The sequence below is a fragment of the Amphiprion ocellaris genome, chromosome 5 (genome assembly GCF_022539595.1).
Source record: "Amphiprion ocellaris isolate individual 3 ecotype Okinawa chromosome 5, ASM2253959v1, whole genome shotgun sequence".
NCBI classification, from domain to species: Eukaryota; Metazoa; Chordata; class Actinopteri; family Pomacentridae; genus Amphiprion; species Amphiprion ocellaris.
The window spans coordinates 36,217,595-36,238,153 of NC_072770.1; the positions used below are offsets into that span (position 1 = coordinate 36,217,595).

At 40.9% G+C, this 20,559-nt stretch overlaps 1 protein-coding gene across 1 annotated transcript; it reads right to left on the reverse strand.

Moving 5' to 3' along the window:
* Positions 1–1,906: 1,906 nt before the first annotated feature.
* ppm1j (protein phosphatase, Mg2+/Mn2+ dependent, 1J) lies at positions 1,907–20,358 on the reverse strand. Its single transcript, XM_023288073.3, has 10 exons — positions 19,625–20,358; positions 12,905–13,019; positions 10,248–10,577; positions 8,718–8,830; positions 8,493–8,577; positions 7,991–8,109; positions 6,328–6,391; positions 5,789–5,896; positions 4,875–5,026; positions 1,907–3,312 (listed from the first exon to the last, which is right to left on the reverse strand). Exons 1-10 carry the CDS (start codon positions 19,891–19,893, stop codon positions 3,165–3,167), a joined length of 1,503 nt encoding a protein of 500 aa, XP_023143841.2. The 5' UTR covers positions 19,894–20,358; the 3' UTR covers positions 1,907–3,164.
* Positions 20,359–20,559: the final 201 nt, after the last annotated feature.

Consider the following 20,559-nt stretch of genomic DNA (forward strand, 5'->3'; position numbering starts at 1 on the left):
AATCTTTCAAAGGAACCTCAATGAAGAGATTTTATATCTAATTACAACAATATAAAATTGTAGCATTGTTTGTTGTCATTCTATACACCAGCATCCAGTTGTGGATGCCTCATAATGCAAAATGTTCATTTGCTGCCATATTTCTATAGTTTATTTTTGAAAAATATATAAAACTAAAATAAGAATACCTTCATTTAAATGGTAGGAAATTCAAAACACATTTAAAAAGCAACCAAGGGAAAAACCTGAATAAATAAGTGGAGAAACAACAAAGATTCGACACAGATACATGGTGCAATTAAGCAATGAACATTCAATAAAGCTATGTGGTATGTATAAATTAAGGAACAGGCCCAGTTGATTCTGATTTTGTATCAAGATGATAAATATAATGGCACCATATTGAATTGAATTTGACATTGGGGTTCATTGTTGGGGCACAGATGGCAGGAGCTTCAGTCATAAAGACTGCTCCAGTGGCTAGTGTTTCAAGAAAAACAGTGACTAAAGTGGTATTTGCTTTTAAATCTATGAGAAAGACGCAAGTAAATAGGTTTGGAAACCGTGGTCGACAATGCAAACTTGATGACAGTGACGCTTATGCATTTGGGAGATATGCATGGCAAAACAGAAAAACAAGTCTTTCTCAGGTTGCTGAGAATGCCAGTGCAGTATGTGATCTTACTGTCAGAAAGAACAGTGTGTCAACAATGACAGAGAGGGCTATTCTAGTCAGGCTGCAGTGCATAAACCCTCATTACAAAGATGAACGCACATTTAAGAGCTCGGTGTGAAAAACAGGCAGTGGTTTATGGTGAGTTTATAGAAAGCGATACGGTCACAGTCATCGTCATCGTTCACCATATTCGTCACAACTAAGTTAGTAAATGTGGTATACATCAAGAGAACAGTGCACTGAGAGGATCCTTTATCCTGTGAAGGAGGATTTTTGCTGGCATGGTTTGGGTCCACTTCAGAGTTACCACCTTTATTTTTGCTCAACATGGAGAATGAAAATGGTCTGATTCATCTGTTAAGGCCTTTAAAGTCACCAGATCTCGAACCACTACAACACCCATGGGAGGTTTTTGACTGACACGTTAAGCATTGCTCTTCATCAGCATCATCAAAACACCAAATGAGTGAATAGTTTTTGAAAAAGTGATGATCCATCCTGGTGAAGTTCATTGTAAAATCAATGTTAAGGCACACTGACTTTGTTTTGGTGCCATGCAGTGGTTCAGCACCTTCCTCCGACACTGTATGTTGGGTTTTCCTTTAATCTGTCACCTGTCTGTATACACAGGGTGTCCCTAAAGTCTGGACACATAGGACATCTCATTAACTATGCTTTGTTAGCTTTGTTGAAAGAAGAAAGACTTGAACTGGTACTTCTCAGTGGACGTAAAGGATAGGGTTTGTGTTTGGGAAAGGGTTTATTGGGGCTAGCATAAGTTTTAGCGATGACCAATTCTTTAGTTTCGGCTGATACATTTGGTCGTCCAGAATGGGTTTGTCCATGACACTGCCCGTTTCTTTGGACTTTTTAACCACCTTCGCCACCTTGAAAAAGCCAATTGGAATCCTCCTTGGATGACGTGCATTAAATTCATCTGCTGTCTTTTCACATCCTTGGACATCACGTCCATCCTTCACGTCCACTGATAAGTACCTTTTCAACTCTTTCTTCTTTCGACAAAGCCATATTTAATCTGTGGAGGCCAAAAAAATATATGGTTAATGAGATTTCCTGTGTCCAGACTTTAAGGACACCATGTAATAAATCTCTCCTTTTTAAGTATTTGCTCTCTGGATTATTTGGACTCATCAGTTGGCTTCACCAAAGGTTCACTTCCGTTGGATAAAAATACAAGTGACCAGAAAACAGTGACACCATAAAAGCAAATGGGAAAATCTGATTTATTTCTAAAGCGGAACACGTTATCCTTCTACCACACATTTTGGTAGCTCACATTCTAGTACACATCATCTGTCTGAACAAACAGTTATGGATAGAAACATAAAAATAAAACTTCTGATACTGCTTACAGCCACAGTTATTCTTAAAAATATATGGAGAATCTAAATAACATGACTTAACAAAAATGGTACAAAAGAGGTATGTGGTACATTTAAGGGCGTACAATGTTTTTTTTTTTTTTTTCTTTTTGCCTCAGGATCAAATTTAGTGCATCTGAAGAAAAAAACTCTAAAGTCCCTTTCATCTTTTAATAAGGCATATGTGTGAAGCTCATCACATGAACAATTTACCTTCTTTTCTGAGCGCTGAACAAGGAAAACATGTAGTTAAATTAAACTGAACACCCTCTGATTTCTTTATTGTAATGACAAAAATAAAAAAAAGCCATCTATAAGCACATTCAATTGAAAGATATCCCAAATCAACAGGCTACCACAGAGCATGTGCAACAATCTTCAAGTGCCTCAGGTGTCATCATTCATTCATTATTAACAAAAGGAAATACTGCAACACAGACTCAACCAATCCAGTGCTGTAAAGGTCCAGTCCTCTGTTTCTGCTTCCTCCATGCTCCTTTAATGTACAGACACGAATCTAATGATTTTTTTTGTTTGTTTTACTGTCCCTTTATGTTTTATTTCGATGAATTTCCATCCTCATGCCACAGCAGCGTCTCTTTGGTTTCCTCACATTCTCTATTGCGACCACATGATTGTGAAAACCGTGGGAGGCCTTTCTCTTTTGTTTTTTTTTGTTTTTTTTTACAAAAGGAGTCACAACTAGCGCATGAAATGCAAATGAACAATCCATTGAAAGGTTTGCGTGGCAGCCCAGCCTCGAACATAAACAACAAACAAAAATACCACAAGGATTTCATTGTCACTGGCAACCATCACAAACACCAGGTATTTAGAGGGGGGAGACAGCGACTTCTCTGTCACTGAAAATCTTTTGTTGCATGACTGAGACCAATCGGAGGAGTCGGGAGGCTGATTCTGGGTGAAGTTAAAATGAAGGGACTGGATCTGATCTTGTGGGTGGATGAAGGTGCTGCTCAGACCCGAGTCCTTCCGATGACAGAGGTGTTTTCTTCTCCCGTCGCCCCATCGGTCCAGGTTGGAGGGAGCTTGGAGGGACCGTGGGAAGGACCCTAAAGAGTCAGCCCTGCCCCTGCCACGCCTCATCATGTCTCTGACTCGTGGCCCACCAGTGGGACGATAAACACAGTGATGTCATCGCCCGAGCCCAGCTTCTCATTGGGTAGCCGCCAGCCACGCTCTTTGAGGACTCCTCGTGACCTCATCAGCAGGTCCTGTGCTGCCAGTGTGTATCTGTACAACACAAAGAGGACATAAACAGTCATTACAATCATTGAGGATAAGCAAAATCACAAAATACACATTCAGGTTGCACTGAGCACAGGTGTGTGTTATGCATGTGTACGTTATGTACGGACACCGAATAGCGTGACCTAAATATGTAGCGGGTGGCAATCATGTGATCGTCAGCAGGCAGCTGATGTAGCGTTCACTTGTAGTTGTAGTTACAGTGACGTCGTGCTGCTATCTCACAATGATACAGAAATCTTTAACAAATCTGTGGATCCAGACTATAAGCTGCATCACTGCCAAAATCTAGTCGCTTGGTCCTTGTGTCATTTCTGACCTTCCCTGAAAATTTCATCCATTCCATTAGTCTGTTTTTGAGTAATGTTGCTAACAGACAGACAGACAGACGTATTCCGATTGTCACATAACTCTGCCTCCTTGGCAGAGTAGTAACTAATTAAAATACATTCTGCTTTTTGTCTGTTGTTCATTAACCCTTTGAACCCCCAAAACCTACCATCAAGTTTGAAAGACATGTTGTCTGTAAAAACTATCACTGAAATTACACTAATTATTCTCGCAAGAAACTGAAAGAATTGTTAGATTTTCAACTTTTCAACAGTTTTTGATATAGTCATCTGTCATGTGCCAGTGGTTGAAAAAATTAGCAAAACCTAGGCTTAAAATCATGATATTTCATCAAAATCAACTTATTCTACATATCTCTTTTAAAGAAATCGCAAAAAAAGAACCGTTTGCTCTATCTAGATTCTGTGAAAAACAAAAATTAGACTTAGACCGACTTTATTAATCTCCAGAGGGAAATTCTGTTTATAATATATTATACGCTCCTCAGCACAACTACAAAACTATTAGTGACTAAGTTGTGACCAAGAGTCACATGACACAAATTCAGAGAGTTTTCAGCTGAACTGCAGGTTGTGTTTTCCATGAAAACTGACACTTTTATCCATGTACTAACATAACTGCACAAGGGTTTTCTAATCATCAATGAGTCTTTCAACACCATTAGCTAACACAATGTAGCATTAGAACACAGGAGTGATGGTTGCTGGAAATGTTCCTCTGTACCCCTATGGAGATATTCCATTAAAAATCAGCTGTTTCCAGCTAGAATAGTCATTTACCACATTGACAATGTCTAGACGGGATTTCTGATTAATTTAATGTTATCTTCACTGTAAAAAAAAACTGCTTTTCTTTCAAAAATAGGGACAAGTGTCACCAAACTTTTGAACAGTAGTGTATAAGGGTTAAAGAACTTCACGTTAATAAACACTTCTTTCCTAATATTTGCTCATAACTACATTTAATATGCTTATATGTTTATGCAACAGGAGATAAAATATGATATAAGCAGTATTTTGCAGCAGACCCATTTATCTGCCACCACCTAGTGGACAGATTCAATAAAACACCACTAATGTTCATTCAGACTGGATTCATGAAGCTGCAGTTTTCCTCAACGTGATCACATGGCACAGGACAGAGTCTACAGTGGGAACAAAAGCCTAATGTAAAGGATTATTTAGGAGTCTGCATACCTCATGGGATCAGAGGGGTCACAGCAGGATAAGTAGGCAGACACAGCATCTGCCACCTCCCTGTCCGTTGTTACGTCCCACAGTCCATCTGTACCCATGACCAGGACATCATCTGGGCCGTGCTTGTTTTCATCCAAGTTATAAACCTTCACCTGCAATTAAAATCAGTATAATCAGTGAACTTATTCCTCATGTTGCTATGATTTCTAAAACAATTTTCTATCAAGAATGTCACACACTATTTCTAAGTGTGTTCAGCATTGGGAGATTAACAAATGTATAGTAACCCTGTGGACATGTGAAAGCTAATCCATGTTACTCTCTGGCCACATGACAAGACCAACATACTTGTGGAGAATTAAATTTAAGACTAATTTAGAAAGCGAGTAAGATCAACTTGGACTGATAACAGAGAATGCAGCATTAAAAGAGTTCTCCACCAATTTAGGTACACTTTTCAGACTCATGATCGAAAGTTTAAAAAACAGGAGCAGCAGAAGTAGTCTCGCTTCATCAGCACATTCTACAGTACAGAACCACCTGTACTTCATTATTATTCTGCTATCAGGGGAGGAAGACGCTCTGGCTGGTTTGTATTTCTTTAAACCAATCACAGTCGAGTTGGGTTTAGGTAAGAGTAGGATGCAGCTTTGGTGTTTCCTCAAAATATTGATAGGTGGAAATGTTTTAGAGGAAAATTTGCTTGTACTGTCATTAAATTAAATAATGAAGCAGAGCTTTGAGCAATGTACAGAAAGTATGACATGTGACAGGTAGCTAAGTGAAGCCAAAGGCCAGACGGTCTATTTGAATGTATCCTAAAGATTCCAACAAGGCTAAAGCAGTGATCCTGAAGCGACTCCCCAGACGACGCTAAGAGACAGATGGCGTTGGTTCTGACTCCTCACACTCACCTCAGGTACACAGGACAGGAAGGGCTTGATGTAAATGTTGGAGTTGTACACCTTCAGGTCATGATCACCGAGCCCGCGGGTCACTCCGATTGTTGCCATGACACGAGCCTTTAAGCACAAACACAAATTCACACAGAGAGGACAAACACACACACACACACACACACACACACAATAATGTAGGTTATTGTTCCAGGATGTCCTTCAGTTCCCAGAAAATCCACTTATGAGGGATTATTAAATGAAGACCATGTTCTTTCACACAATAATGAAAATGCTGAGCAGGTCTCATTTCTATCTAGGCAGACAATGCATTCTGCAAATTTCCTGGAGACATGAGAACGTTTTAAAAATGCAATGAAAATTATAATTAAAATAATCTGCACAGAAACAGAGTGAAAACAGACAGTATCACCCCACTATACCACAGACAGCAATATGATGATATTATCACTCAGCTTGTTTGCAGGTTAATGCTGAGCAAACTTCATAACCTCTGGTCTGTTAAAATGTATTAAGTTGTTGTCCCGGTTTCTTACCTTTTTCCCCTCTCCATATATCAGGGGGAATTTCAGATCATCTTCAACGATTGTCTTATATGCCCTGTAACAGAACAACAGACGGCAGATTTCAGATGGAAGGTACAGAAACTGCAACAAAGCTGTCATAATTATTAGAATGACTGATTCAAACACATAAGAAACTCTTTTTAAACTTAAAACCCACCAGCTGGTTTGAAAGACATGTTTTTCTTTTTGTTTTGTTTTTTACTCCACCAAGGAATGGCGGAGTTAATTGATGATCGGCATATGTTTGTCTGTTTGTCCATCTGTCTGTCTGTCTGTTAGCAACATTACTTAAAAACGGACAAACAGATTTGGATGAAATTTTCAGACAAGATCAGAAATGACACAAGGACCAACTGATTAGATTTTGGCAGTGATGCAGCTTATAGACTGGATCCACGGATTTGTTGAAGATTTCTGTATCACTGCGAGATAGCGGCACGGCATCATTGTAACCATGACAACAAGTGAACGCTACGTCAACTGCCTGCTGACAATCACATGACTGTGACCCTACTACAAATCCACCATTGCAGACTTATCAGGACTTATCCATCGGAAGTGATACAAGGAACAATTGATTAAATTGTGGGGGTGTTTCCGAATCCCATCAATTCCCGCCGCCCGCGGTCACACGATTCAGTATCCGTACAGAACGTACACATGCATAACACACGCCTGTGCTCAGCGCAAGGCCATTTTGCTTGCGTTTACATCTATATTAAGTGACCACATCCCATAGTGCTGTGATTACCGCCACAAATTTTTCAAGATTTCATCTGTCGGAAATGATACAACGACTGAGCAGCCTTGGCGGAGTACTGTGCGCTCTGAGTGCTTTTCTTGTTTAAACTGCCATTATTACACGGTTTCTCAGAACCAGAAACTCTGAAAACAGGAAAAATTACTTCATTTTCAAGTTTTCAACTGTTAGCACTAAGCAGATTCTGTAAAAAAAAAAAAAAAAAAAAAATCAGTATTCTGTGCTTCCTGGCAGAACCGAGAAGTCATGACTGACTCAGGTGCATGATGAAATTCAGGCACTTTTTGGCTGAACTGCAGGCTGTGTTTACGCAGGATAGATAGAAGACATGTATGAAAACAAGTTAAAAAATGTAAGCCATAAAGTATCTATAGTACGGAGTGTCATCATGTTTTTTCCAGTATTGGTAATAACTGGAGCCCTCAAAATTATATTATATCTACAGTATGCAGATTCACCATTTACCAAGTCACAACACCTGTGGAGACTTGGGAAAATGTTGTACATGTTGATTCTAGGTTTTTTCATTTTTTGTAAAATAATGGTTAATGATTTGTGGCATTATAAGTTTGATATTTTTGAGTTCTCTCTGATTATAGCTGTTTCCACAGAGGTGCTGGGCTTTATATTACAATGGAAAATGAGGTCACAGTGAGTAAAAGTGTGACAGGAACAACCAAACAACTAACAGACGATACCTGATTGATTAATCAGTGATGATTATTATTATTTGTAATTGTGCCCTAGTTTGAATGCTATTTTTATTTTCTTCCAAATACTCAACCAAACTGTTCTTAACTCTTACAGGAACCCAGATGCAGAATACAGTGATTAACTGTCAGAAATGTAATTAACAAGGATGTCAGGGTTTACCAGCCAGTCATGGTGTGATCTCTGTAGAGCATCTTTTTGCCCAGCTCGCTGTGCTGGATCCTTCGAGGGAACTCAATGTGAGTGAACTCATTACCCAGGAGCTCTGGCCTCAGGAAGCCCTGGAGAGACACACAAAATTGGGAAATCAAACTAGAGAAAGAAAAACCTTCACTTAAGGAGTCTCTGTAAAACAGGAAAGGCTGCAGGACTGTGTGTGTGGTAGAAAGCCTGCAGTGCAGTAAGCTGTATACTGAACATAAAAAAACAGCTCCCCATTTTAGCAGCAAACATCATCCACCCACTCTGTGACTCAGAACTAGAAACGGCTACTAAAACAGGCAGACAACGATCAGCAGTTTGTTTCAGTGTGATATAGTTTTTTACTGTCAGTGAAACAGCTCTTAACTGGCAACTGCTCATTTTCACCCTCCTTCTTTGACAGATGGCTACGCACTGACAAGATGAAAAAATACTATACTGTGACATAAAAGAAAAAGAATACCAGATACTGGAGTCGTTGTCTCTCTGACTCGGGTGTGAATTCATTCGTCATAGGAATAACTTCATTATTTCGTATGATTATGGCCCTGCAGAGAGGAAGAGGGAGGAGATACAGGAGGGAGAAGCTGGTCAGTCAGAGAGCTTAGTGAAAAAGGTTACATGATGCTGCAGTGTGTAAAGTGAACCCCAGGTGGCACATGAAGCCACTCTGAGAACTCTCCCTCACCTGCTATCTCCAGCATTGGCTACGTAGAGCTTCCCCATTAAATGAATGGCAGCTAAGGCACAACACCCACCAGAGATGGCGTATGACGCTTTTTCCTTTTCAATTAGGTCATCCTAAAATAAAGACAGCAAAATCAAAGTGAGAACAAAAGGCTGCCTGCCCCTCATGCCCTGATAGCTCATTATTTTCTCCATACATATTCATATTCAAAACAAAACTGTGGCGCTAATGAAGAGAAACAAGGAGGCTTTGAAGAAAGCAAGGCGCAGGCTGTGGGCTTTTTATTATCAGCATCGTCTGAACCAGACAGGGAAATTGCATCAGAGAGGATCATCACTTCAAGCTAACAGACTGAGACTAAGCAGATTCAGCTTATTTGTCCAATTTAGATGCTTTTAGGATAAAAATCAAGATTTAAAACAATAACAGTCTACAGCCATGCTAGTGGCTGTGAGGCAGAGACTCTGAGATAAATACAAACGTCAGCATGCTGAGATTCTAACAATGTCAATGTAGCAGGCTGATGTTTAGCAGGAATACAGTTTACTTTAAAGAATCTACATCACTGTGCAAAAGTTTCATGTTTTCCATGAAAACTCACACTTTTATTCATGTGCGAATATAATTGCACAAAGTTTTTCTAATCATCAATGAGCCTTTCAGCACCATTAGCTAACACAATGTAGCATTAGAACACAGGAGTGATGGTTGCTGGAAATGTTCCTCTGTACCCCTATGGAGATATTCCATTAAAAATCTCCAGCTAAAATAGTCATTTACCACATTAACAATGTCTAGACTGGATTTATCATTCACTTAATGTTATCTTCATTGTAAAAAAAAAAACTTTTCTTTCAAAAACAATTGCATTTCTAAGAGATCCCAAACTTTTGACTGGTAGTGTATGGTCAATAACCAAAATATTGGATAAATGAAAGTGAAAATTTTGCCAAAACTTCATCTGGTTAACATGAATGTCTTTCAAGGTTATTCTTCCAATAGTCGTCAAGACGTTTTGCTTAAATCACAAACATGAAACTCATGTTGATGCTACAGACAACCTCAGAGGGTCACCAAAATTATTTGGATTTAATACTGGGAACCATGAATGTCTGTTCAAAATTTCATGGCAGTCCATCAGACAATTATTATATTTCACAAAAAACTAAATATGCCGATGCCACAGTGATGCTATAAGGATCACCAAACTCTCTGGGTTTCAACATCTGGCCAATCTAGTTCATAGTTTCTGTGGCAAATATGGTGATCGATATGTACCAACACCCTGACATAGCCATGGCTAAAAAAATGTTGAGCAAAAGTGAAAAACATCTTTCTATTGTCCTTCTTGCAAACAGAGCAGCTACATGAGTAAACCAAAAGTAATTTTTGGGTGCTCATGTTAAACTCTACAATTATGCTGCCGTTTGAAGGTACAAGTGTGCAAAAAACATGTCCAGTAGTGCTTGAAATAGGCCAAGTGTTGTTTACTTCCTTTCTCACATGCATTGTTGATTCTCATCTGCTCACCATCTGTTTGAAGGCGGTCTCTATGACTCCCATCACCAGGCTCTCCAGACTAACAACCTTCTCCATGTGAAAGCGCACAGTGGAGTCGCTGACGGCGTCGGGGTCCTCCGGCTCCTTGTCGGCTCCTTTCTTCGACTCGGCCTGGTATGGGCTGCCGTTCTTGGCCAGACAGATGGGAGGTGCGCTGCCGGGGTTCTCCAGGAGGTGACAGATTTCTCCCAGTCGGTCTCTGATGAGGCGGTGGAGCAGCTTGGAGGCCATGATGGCGGCGCCAGAACCAGCGTGTCCATCAAACACCCCCCAGAAGTGGAGAGGGATTCCTGTGCCATCCTAAAAAAAAAAGGAGATAGGCATAGAAATGTATGAATTAAATCTGGTAAAAGGCGAAGTAGTAAGATATAAAATCATAGAAATATAATCCGTATGTTTTCTTGGTTTAAAAAGCTCCTATGAGATTACAACTCTGAACAGAAGGCACAGATTTATGACAGTTTTTCAGGCACTGGGTCTGCAGCTGGCCATACTTCTAAATATAAGCAATATGTTTCTTCCATTTCAGATCTCAGTGAACAACAGTCAAACTTGATTCTAATTTTGATTCTTGATGTGAGGTTCACTTTTCATGATTTATGCGGCATCAGTCAAGTCCAAACCCCTCAGTGTATATCTGTGACAAACTGTTTGGTGTCTAAATGGGATCTCCACAAGGACTGATGGAAGGACTACAAACACTAATGCCTTCATCCCATCAGGGCTTTCGCTGCACCGCTCTGACAATGAGAGATGGAAAGGCGTTGCCACCTTTGTGTTTGCAGGCATGTTTATGTGCCGAGTGCCGGTCTGCCTGACTCACAGCTAAACAGGCATGAGAGATCTGCTTACCCCTCTGATGAGAGAACCAAGTGGGGGAAGGGAGCAATAAGGGATGATGTCATTCATTTACACCAAATGGAGGATGTGTGTGCAGGTCTAACAGGCATACTGATCTGAAGATTCCATGACTTCAGTCACAGAGAAGGTCAAATACGTGGTTTTATACATATTTTTTTATTATTATTAACCCTGCAATAACTGACTTAGGAACTTTGGAAATAGGGTGTAAAAACAGCACTAAATGTGACACTAACTGACATGGTTGCATGAGGGTCTATATTGATTATTGACCAATAACTGACATCTGGAACCACTGCACTTGCAGTAAAAATGAGAGTCTTGTCAAATTTAGGAAGAGCACATGGTCTCAAACGTCCATCCATCCATTATCTATACACCGCTTAATCCTCATTAGGGTCGCGGGGGGGCTGGAGTCTATCCCAGCTGACTTATGGTGAAGGCAGGGGACACCTGGACAGGTCACCAGTCTATCACAGGGCTACATATACAGACAAACAATCCCACTCACATTCACACCTACGGACAATTTAGAGTTACCAATTAACCTCAGCATGTTTTTGGACTGCTGGAGGAAGCTGGAGAACCGTTGGGGGTGAAAAAGAAGGCGGTGCTCTCCCCGCCTTCTTTTCCCTCTCCCAATGGGCAGAGATCCAGGAAGAGGAAGTGTACAAAAGGTGGGGGAGTGGCCTGTTAGAGTCTCTCTGGGACCATCCATGTGGCCATCTCAGGTAAGTCTGTGTTTTAAGGTCGTGGCTATGTCTTTGTCTTTTTTTTTGTTAGATAGCATTAGCAATTAGCAGTTAGCAATTGGTACTTGCATCTTAGATGAAGTCTGCTTGTATAGTCTCTGTCTGTGGTGAGCTTGGCTGAAGTAGTGAAGTATTTTAGCAATTAGCGGTTAGCATTGGCATGTAGCACTAGCAAGTTTGGTAAGTTTGCTTTGGACATGGTAGTAGTCTTGCAGCTAGCATTAGCATTTAGAAGGGTTCAGAGAGTTTATAAGTACAGTTTCTTTGTCACTTTTTAGCAGTTGGCTCTAGGTGTTCAGCATCTTGCACATTAACTGGTAGCATCAGCACTGGTCACTACCTGGAGCATCTCCTGAACAGGCCTGGGTCAGTTGAACGTGGCGGTGCTGTTTGGATTGTGTAGGAGCAGTGTGAACTGGCACTAGAGGGGGTGAATCTTGGACGCCAGAGTCACCGTCTAGCCTCCTGGAGGTGTTGTGGGACTAAATAGGCGAAACACCGTTGAAGGGAGTTTCCACCTGATGACCCCCAGAGATGTGACTAGAGACAATGTCTTCTTTGGGACATTCTGCAGTTAAATCATACTAAAAGCTCATTTTGGATATTTTTCAGCCTTTGTGACCACGAGATGAGACACAGAAATATGTCCGAGACAAAATATTTGAGAGACAAAATGATGAAAAATTCAATGAGGACTTCTAAGGAATAACAAGAAACAAGGTGAGTCTGTCAATTCCAGACACTATGTTAAAGCACCACTACTGGGTATCAGGTAGCTGTACTGCATGTATAGATACTGAGAGGTAGTTTTAATGTACTGCTGCTAAAAGTGTATTCTGTTTCAGGCAACAAAACAAGAATTCAAAATACCCTTCAATGACATCTAACAAACACAATCAGGACTTTAACTATACTGACGTCAGATTTAAAAACTTTATCACTTTCTCCTGGAGCTTTCGATCACACATTTCATCCCTCATTTCTCCGACTCGTGCTGATCGGAAGTTTGCTCACCCCGTTGTCCTCCAGCAGCGTGGAGTTACGATGTTTGCCACTCGGTTTCCTCACAAACACTTTCTCACAAGAGGCCTGGTCCTCGTTCAGCATGCTCTTCCCCGCATTGATCACCCTGATGGAGAAAGACACGTTGAAGAAAGGTGAGCCCCAACATGATTTATGGTGTTTGCTCTCATTCCTCTAACCACATGAAAACACAATAGCAGCCAGAAAAATGGAGAGAGAGTGAAACTGCAGGATGCAGCCAGGTCCGAGAGGGAACTTGCAGGAGGGATTAAGTGTTTTTTATTATGAGCTGATGCCTGTGGAGGATAATGGCTACAGAGTGATGCACTGTTTCATAGTCCAGCGGCATCATCTATCTTGGTGTGTGCTGCAGCAGCAGCTGAAACTATCGATGTAGAACAGAGATGTGGAGATTGCCGAGCCTGCGGGAAATGCTACTTAGCAAAATGGCGATGGACTGTGATAAAAACATCCAGTTACACCATAAAAGCTGCAGATATGTTGCACAAGTGCATGCTCAGAGGATCTTATGACACATTCGGTTTGGCCATACAAGTATTTGTTCATGCTCGGCCTCTGCAGATCATGTTACTTTATATTGTTAAACATTCTTAAATGCATGGTGTACTGTTGCGTTTGTAGGCAACCATTGGTTTTAAATTTCCCCATTCACTTTGGAAATCGATTCTCGGGACTTGCTTGAGTTGGAATATAATCCATCAATGATTAAAGTGATGGACTATACGACTGTGCAGTTTCCAAATGTTCCTAAAACTCTATGAATTGATTTTTTTTTTTTTTTTTGGTAATTTATGGCTGGTGGAAGAAGCTGTAAACAGATGACACAGTGTATTATTATACTAAGTTGCTGTGGCAAACATGTTGCCTAATTACACATTTAGGAGACATAAGCAACATTTGTGTTCATTAGGAGTCGTGTTTCTGGCCTCCTCATGGATCTAAGTTTAATATTCACTCTCACGTCTGTTTCCATCAAGGGAAATATCTGGCCCTTTAGTTGAGATGAGTCGGGAGATAATGCTCTTTGACTTAATCAATCTGAACAACATTATGCACTCCAATTTCATCCACTGCTAATATAAAAATATTGATTGAAGCTGCTTTAGCTTCAACTTCAGCAGCTTCCAACTGATTTTCACACCGACTGAAGTGAATAGAATAGCAAAAAAAACCTACACGTACGATGCGAAATGTTCAGCTGTACTGTGAAGCGTATGTGGTTTGTAGGATGCAGGCACCAACATGAAAACATCCACTGCACGGTCCTTTAAGCTGGAACATGAGGCTGACTTGGAAAAGCTGCAATCTGGACCTCATGCTGGCAGATTATGTAACATTTTCAGTTTCAATTATAGATAAATGCCACATTAGCTGGATAATACAGCATAATACCCACTGCGCAATTCCAGTAATTCAAGTATTGTCATTAAGATTCCCTCAGAAACTTCCGCAGAGACGGGATTAGCAATTTATCAGTTACTGCTGGGATCGTCAGAGGAGAACGAAAAGAAACAGTATAAAATGAAAGGGAGACTGGCAGCGAAAAGGAAAGAGGAAAAACTCAACAGTCAAACAAAGCAGACGAGAAACACATGAAGGATCTCTGACAGTGAGACATCTTCTGCTCTTTTCACTTTCCATATAATTCAGCTGATTACAGTCATTATAGAAAATGGGTGCTGGTTGGCCAGAAGCTTTGATATTAAAGAGTTACAAATACGAGGCTCAAAATGCAACTGCTGCCCAAATCTGGATTATAAAAAGCTCTTTCACGTTCTAATCAGTTGAAAGCAGCGGACAGGCACCACAGTGTCCTGCACTGCGCTCTCTGCATTAGGACTAATGACGGGCAAGAATTTAAAATCGCCTGATTGTCGACTAAACTTTCTGCCAAGGCCGGGACATTTTCAGAGATCTGGACGCAGAGCTGGGGACAATCAACTCTTCATGTGTACTGGAATATGATCACAGCAAATCCACAATGTTCTGCCAGCACTTCTTTTTTTTTTTCTTTTTTTTTGGCCTGGCTGTGTGTATCGCTATAGCTTCTCTCTGACTTAGCAGTTTGGTCATTTTTTTGTCGAGGTCATGTGCTATCTGTAATGGCAGGCAGAAAATTGCGCTAAAGCTCTGAGGTCTGTATAAAGTTGGAAACCAGTAGTTCATGTTTTTATTTCTGCTGATTAAATGCATCTGTTCTGTAAGCTACAGTGCGTTCGGCTAGCGGACATGTCAGGATTCATTACGTTATTCAATTTTATACTCATTTGGAGAGGAGATTAGGTTGAGTATGAAATGAAATGTTGTCTTTGTCCCGTGTAATAAATTCTCACACTCTGAGTTAAGAATCAGCAGTTTTTCTGTTTTGAGAGCAGTCACATGAGCTTAATGAGCTATAACTGAACATAGAGTTTGCTGCGTAGGAGGATGCCATTCTAAACAACGAGCTCCCTGCAATGTGACTTAACTCCTTCACATATCTGCCTTTCGGTCATATGTTTGCACAGCCTGTGACTGAAAACCTTTTTGGTCATGTTTGGTAAAGACAGCGGTTCTCAGTGTGAACCCTCCTACTGTATATTATGCAAGGAAAGTTCAAAAGAGGAAGTTGACAGCTCCAGTGAATTCTTGAGTCGCGGCTGTTGGTCATTTTACTCAACATCAGAGATTTGATGAAAACATCTGAAGGTATCCCTTAAGACAAAAGGCAAATTCTAAAGTAAAAAATAAAACTGTAGATTAGAAAAAAGTTAGAAGACACTTCATGTCCTATCTTAACCGGGGGAAGGCTGTTTAAGTGATACAGAAAACTTTTAGCGGTTCATTGGAAGGCAGATCAGTGGTGCATTTAACTCCATAAATGAAAACTCTCTGAATCAGCCCATTTAGATTTTGAGTTGTTGACAGCCTAAAATATGGATGTGATCCCTGTAACTGTGAGGTATCTTTTTATGTTCCTCCTTGGCTCGAGACACTTTGAGCAAAGCTTGTGGTCAGAGTTTCAAACACTCTGAACCTGTTTCTGCAGTTTGGCCTGCTCTGGGTGTGTACTTAATCCTTCTGCTTGTGCCACATACACGTTTCACAGCACAACAGTGGACTGTCTGAACAGATTTTTACAAATGAAATGTGAAAAGGAGGAATCCTTGGTCGCTGCTGAATGGAGCTACCTCAGGTGGAAGTTGGCAGATTGACAAACACTGCAGGGCCGGTTACATAAAATCTTTCCGTGGCCTCAAAGTAAAGCCTTCATGAGGAACATTAAAAAATTAGACTAGTCATATTTTGAATTCTTTCTCAGGGAGAGGAAGCTGCTTGTCACGTTTGTGAGGCACACGGTGCAACGCAGAAATGAAAGCTGACAGGCGAAACATGACAAAAACAATTCACACGTAGAATAAAATCAGGCACTACAGTGACTTGTATGCTGTTTAGAGCGTAACACAGAAACTATAATTAGAACTGGCTGCAACTTGTAAACTGTGTCAGTTTAGAATCTGGAAACAGAACAGTGTTGATAAAAGAATGTAAAGCATAAAAACAAGGACTGGGTCATATAAACATCAGGTAAACAGTAATAAAGCTTAGCAATGCATAACAGAAGGGCTACAATTAACAATTATCCTAGCTGTCGATTCCTCTGAAGCTCATTTTCTTGCTTTTTGAATCACTCTTTTTGTCTGCGAAAGAGTAAAAGATGAAAAAATTGTAATTAAAATGTCAAGTAGTTGTTGTAATTTCTTGTTTTGTCCAACAAACTGCCCAAATGTGTTCAATTTACAGTGATGCAAATCAGTAAAAGAAAGGAAATCATAAGAAGCAGCTTTTTTTTGCATTTAGTCTTGAAAATCTAATAATCGGCATCAGTATTTGCTGGTCCTCTCGATGAATCAACTATTTGAGTCAATTCTAAATTATAATGCACACTGAAGACACATATAAGCAGTGACACTTCCCACACTATAAACACTGCTATAAACACTCAAAAGTTTGGGGTCACTTAAAAAAACAATAAACGAATCAGAAATCCAGTGTAGACATTGTTAATGTGGTAAATGACTATTGTAGCTGGAAACAGCTGATTTTTAATGGAATATCTCCATAGAGGTACAGAGGAACATTTCCAGCAACCATCACTCCTGTGTTCTAACGCTACATTGTGTTAGCTAATGGTGTTGAAAGACTAATTGATGATTACAAAACCTTTGTGCAGTTATGTTAGCACATGGATAAAAGTGGGAGTTTTCATGGAAAACATGAAATTGTCTGGGTGACCCCAAACTTTTGAACAGTAGTGTAGATAAAAAACATAATGAAGCTACAAAGCATTTTATGGATATACTTTAACTGTGTACTTTGCAAATGTTTCTGTATATTGAATTTAAAGCATAACGAAAGTTTTATTTTCTCTGTATCACTTAAACAGCATAATCATGTCTTTCCTGTATCAGCACAGTTATTCTCTCTCTCTCTCCAATTATTCTGTCTACCTGTTTATTCCCTTCAGGCTATGAACACTGCTTTCTGTACTGCTCTTCTAGCATCTGTTTTTTTCATGAATTCTTAATCACATCACATGGAGTTACCACATTATAGGCACTGATCAATTATATATGGGGCTACAGCTATATATAGCATGAGTTATCTAAATTTGTCCACATGCCTTCCTCGGCTTAAATCCAAAGAGATGTGTTATGAAAAACCTTGAATTGATTCTGGGTACATGGAATCCTTTTAGCTTTTAAGTCTTTGCCTCCTCAAATTCTGCTCCTTCTCCCAGTGCCAGGGCCTGGAAACACGCCTCCATTTTAAATAGTATTAAATAGCCATTTGACAAAAGCACTTTGAGTGGCTTACAGTAAGTGCACTCACAGATTTATGCTGACAGAATGTTGTACACCGACATTATAGCACCAATTAGACTCATTATCTGGAGCATCTTACACCTGCATGGTGCTGAAACTGCAGACAGATTTCACAGGTTCAGAATACCACTTGACATTAGACTCCACGTGTCGGCCTCATTTCTGAGAAAGGGATCTTGTGAATCTTTGTACCAACCCTGTACTAAAACTGGTTCACATAAAAAATAGACTGAAAATCTGCCCCATCATTGTGATGTGAAAAAAACCCTCACACCAACAATGACCATGAATCCTCATTCCCAGCAGAATGATGGAGGGACACTAATTAAGTGATATCAAAGTAGAGGAGTTGAATGGAAGCCAGTAGGGCAGCCTCCAGTTGGACGGCATCCACCTGCACTGTTCAGCCGATCAGTGCAGCCTGATCATTACAGCACGAGGGGAGTAAACAGCAGCGGACAAAAGGGACGAGGCAGATAGATGCTTGAACAGATAAATCCTGCTCTGTGAAGATTACAGTTTCAGCCACACTGACATCGAGTTTTTGACCAGCCTACACACACATGTCATAGTTAATTTACCACCATTTGAACAGCCCTATCAGAGCTGGATCAGCTGTGTGGGCGAATACAGAACTTTTCCAATTCATCCCAGATAAACACTTCCGCCCATGTAGTCTTTACAGCCTGACAGCCTAATAATTTGGCATCAGTGCTGCATTGTATAAAGTTCTGGTGTCGCTGAACTTGTAATGTCATTCATTTGGGACTGCTGTTGGGTTTTGTTTGCTCAGCGTGATGATTTAACATCGATGGTGCAGATTTTTACACTTAAATGAGCAGGGACAGCTGATGAGGGATCAGACCAGCCGATTATGTTGTGTTGTAAACAGCACCACTAATGCTGTGATTACAGCTTCGGTGACTTCATTTGCTGTAGAAAGCAGATAAATTTCACTGATGATGCTGCAAAATTCCCACGTCACTTTCCCCCCCTGCATTACTCCGTCCTCATTCGACCTTTCATTTTCAATCTTCTGAGACGGTTGTCATCACAAATCCCAAACCCTGTCCCCTTGAGACTTTCTGCATGAGTCAGCTCTTTTTGTGTTTGCACACCGAGTCATGCAGGGGTTGTATAGCCCACATACTGCTGGACTGAAGCTATTCAGTCCTTCATAACTACCCCCCCACCGTGGGAGAGTGGAATGTGTGAAAATGTTTTCCCTCAGCGGGAATCACCCGAACAGTACATTTCAGCCAGCAGTGTGAATGAAACGGTGCTGCATTGTAGGTACCTGTGGAAGTACTGCAGGTGTATTCAAGTATGAAAGCAGTAGAAGTAATACCAAGGACATGATCAGTGGACATCTGCACTGTATGGCTTCATGTGGACACAAAAGCTTTTGGTATGCTTCAAAAAAGACAAAATATTCACCTTTTATATATAAAAAAAGCAGACTGGTTGTAAATAAAACAACAAGGCAGGGTTTGTTAATAGCATGACAAAGTGCACATTTCCTGCCTTCTCCTTTCTTTAAAGGCTACTAAATGTCATGACGTGAAGCATTTTGTCTGATTCCAGCACAGACAAGCTGCTTCATGTTAACATCATGTATCCTACAGCAGCTCAGAAGAGGAGCACTGAGGTAGAAAGTGTTCAATATCAAAAAGGCCATTCTGGCCATCATTTGGCTGCTGCAGTGCTGAGAGCTGCTGCAGCAACCAAACGGTCGGCAGGCCTCAGCAGGGAAAACATCCGCTCAGATCATTTCAGGTTTGTTTGTTTCATCAATGACTGTCAAAGGATGCCTTGAGCCACTCACTCTGCGTATCCCGTCTGCCAGGGGAGCCTGCTGCCTCTCTTTAACGTGAGCACCGGCCGTGATGCGTGCTCGGTGGAGTACTGCAGGAGCTCCGGGGAGAGGTCCAAGAAATCCGGGCGGCCGTAGGGGAAGCGCGGCGGCAGGCTGTCCGGTCCGCAGGTCTGACCGCCACCTGAGTGATGGTTGTGGTGGTGGTGGTGTCCGTGAGGCATCATCCCTCCGACCAGGTTGGACATCGCGTTTTTAACTTTGTTCATCATCATCGGCATCGACCACAAAATAAAAAAAACAAAAAACACCCGAAGAAGATCCGGACGGAGAATTAAACGCGATGCGATGTTACGTTAGTGAAAGAGGAGGAGGAGGAAATATAACAACAATACATAGGCAGTGACGAGGATCATTTCAGGAAGCGCTTTTTCCCCCTCCTCGGCCCCATGTGACAGCTTTCAGAAAGACAGACGCGATGTTTTCCTCGTTCAGACAGAATAAAGCCTCACTGGCTGCCTGCGTAAAAGGCTGTAATCCGGCAGGAGGCTGAGTCTCCTCTCAGAAGGCTGGGCTTACTGGGATGTACAGGCAGCCGTGGAAATGTCACACACACACCCCAAAATATTTTAAAAACCCTCACAAGAAATACTGTGTTTATTGGCTGCGGTAGTCACAAGGACAGGCTGAGCATTAATAGTGAAAGTCTGCCAATAGCGAATGCGGAAGATGCGGCGATATGAGGATTTATGACCATTCATGGCCATCCGCAGCCCATAATACTGTACAGGACTGAATGTAATCCTCGCTCACTGAAGAACACACCCAACTCTACAGATTAACTCTTCCTGGAACAGAATTTAACATGAAAAATTGCAATCACTCCTGTCATGGACATTTAATGATTATTGATTCGAACACCTTTTTGGGTTGAGAGGTTGTGAACA

Coding starts and splice junctions, on each gene's coding strand:
- ppm1j (XM_023288073.3), bottom strand. CDS start 19,893: ATGCCGATGATGATGAACAAAGTTAAAAACGCGATGTCCAACCTGGTC. Junction 6,392..7,990: donor GATCACACCATGACTGGCTG/GTAAACCCTGAC, acceptor GTTCTGTTACAG/GGCATATAAGACAATCGTTG. Junction 5,897..6,327: donor TATATGGAGAGGGGAAAAAG/GTAAGAAACCGG, acceptor TTGTGCTTAAAG/GCTCGTGTCATGGCAACAAT.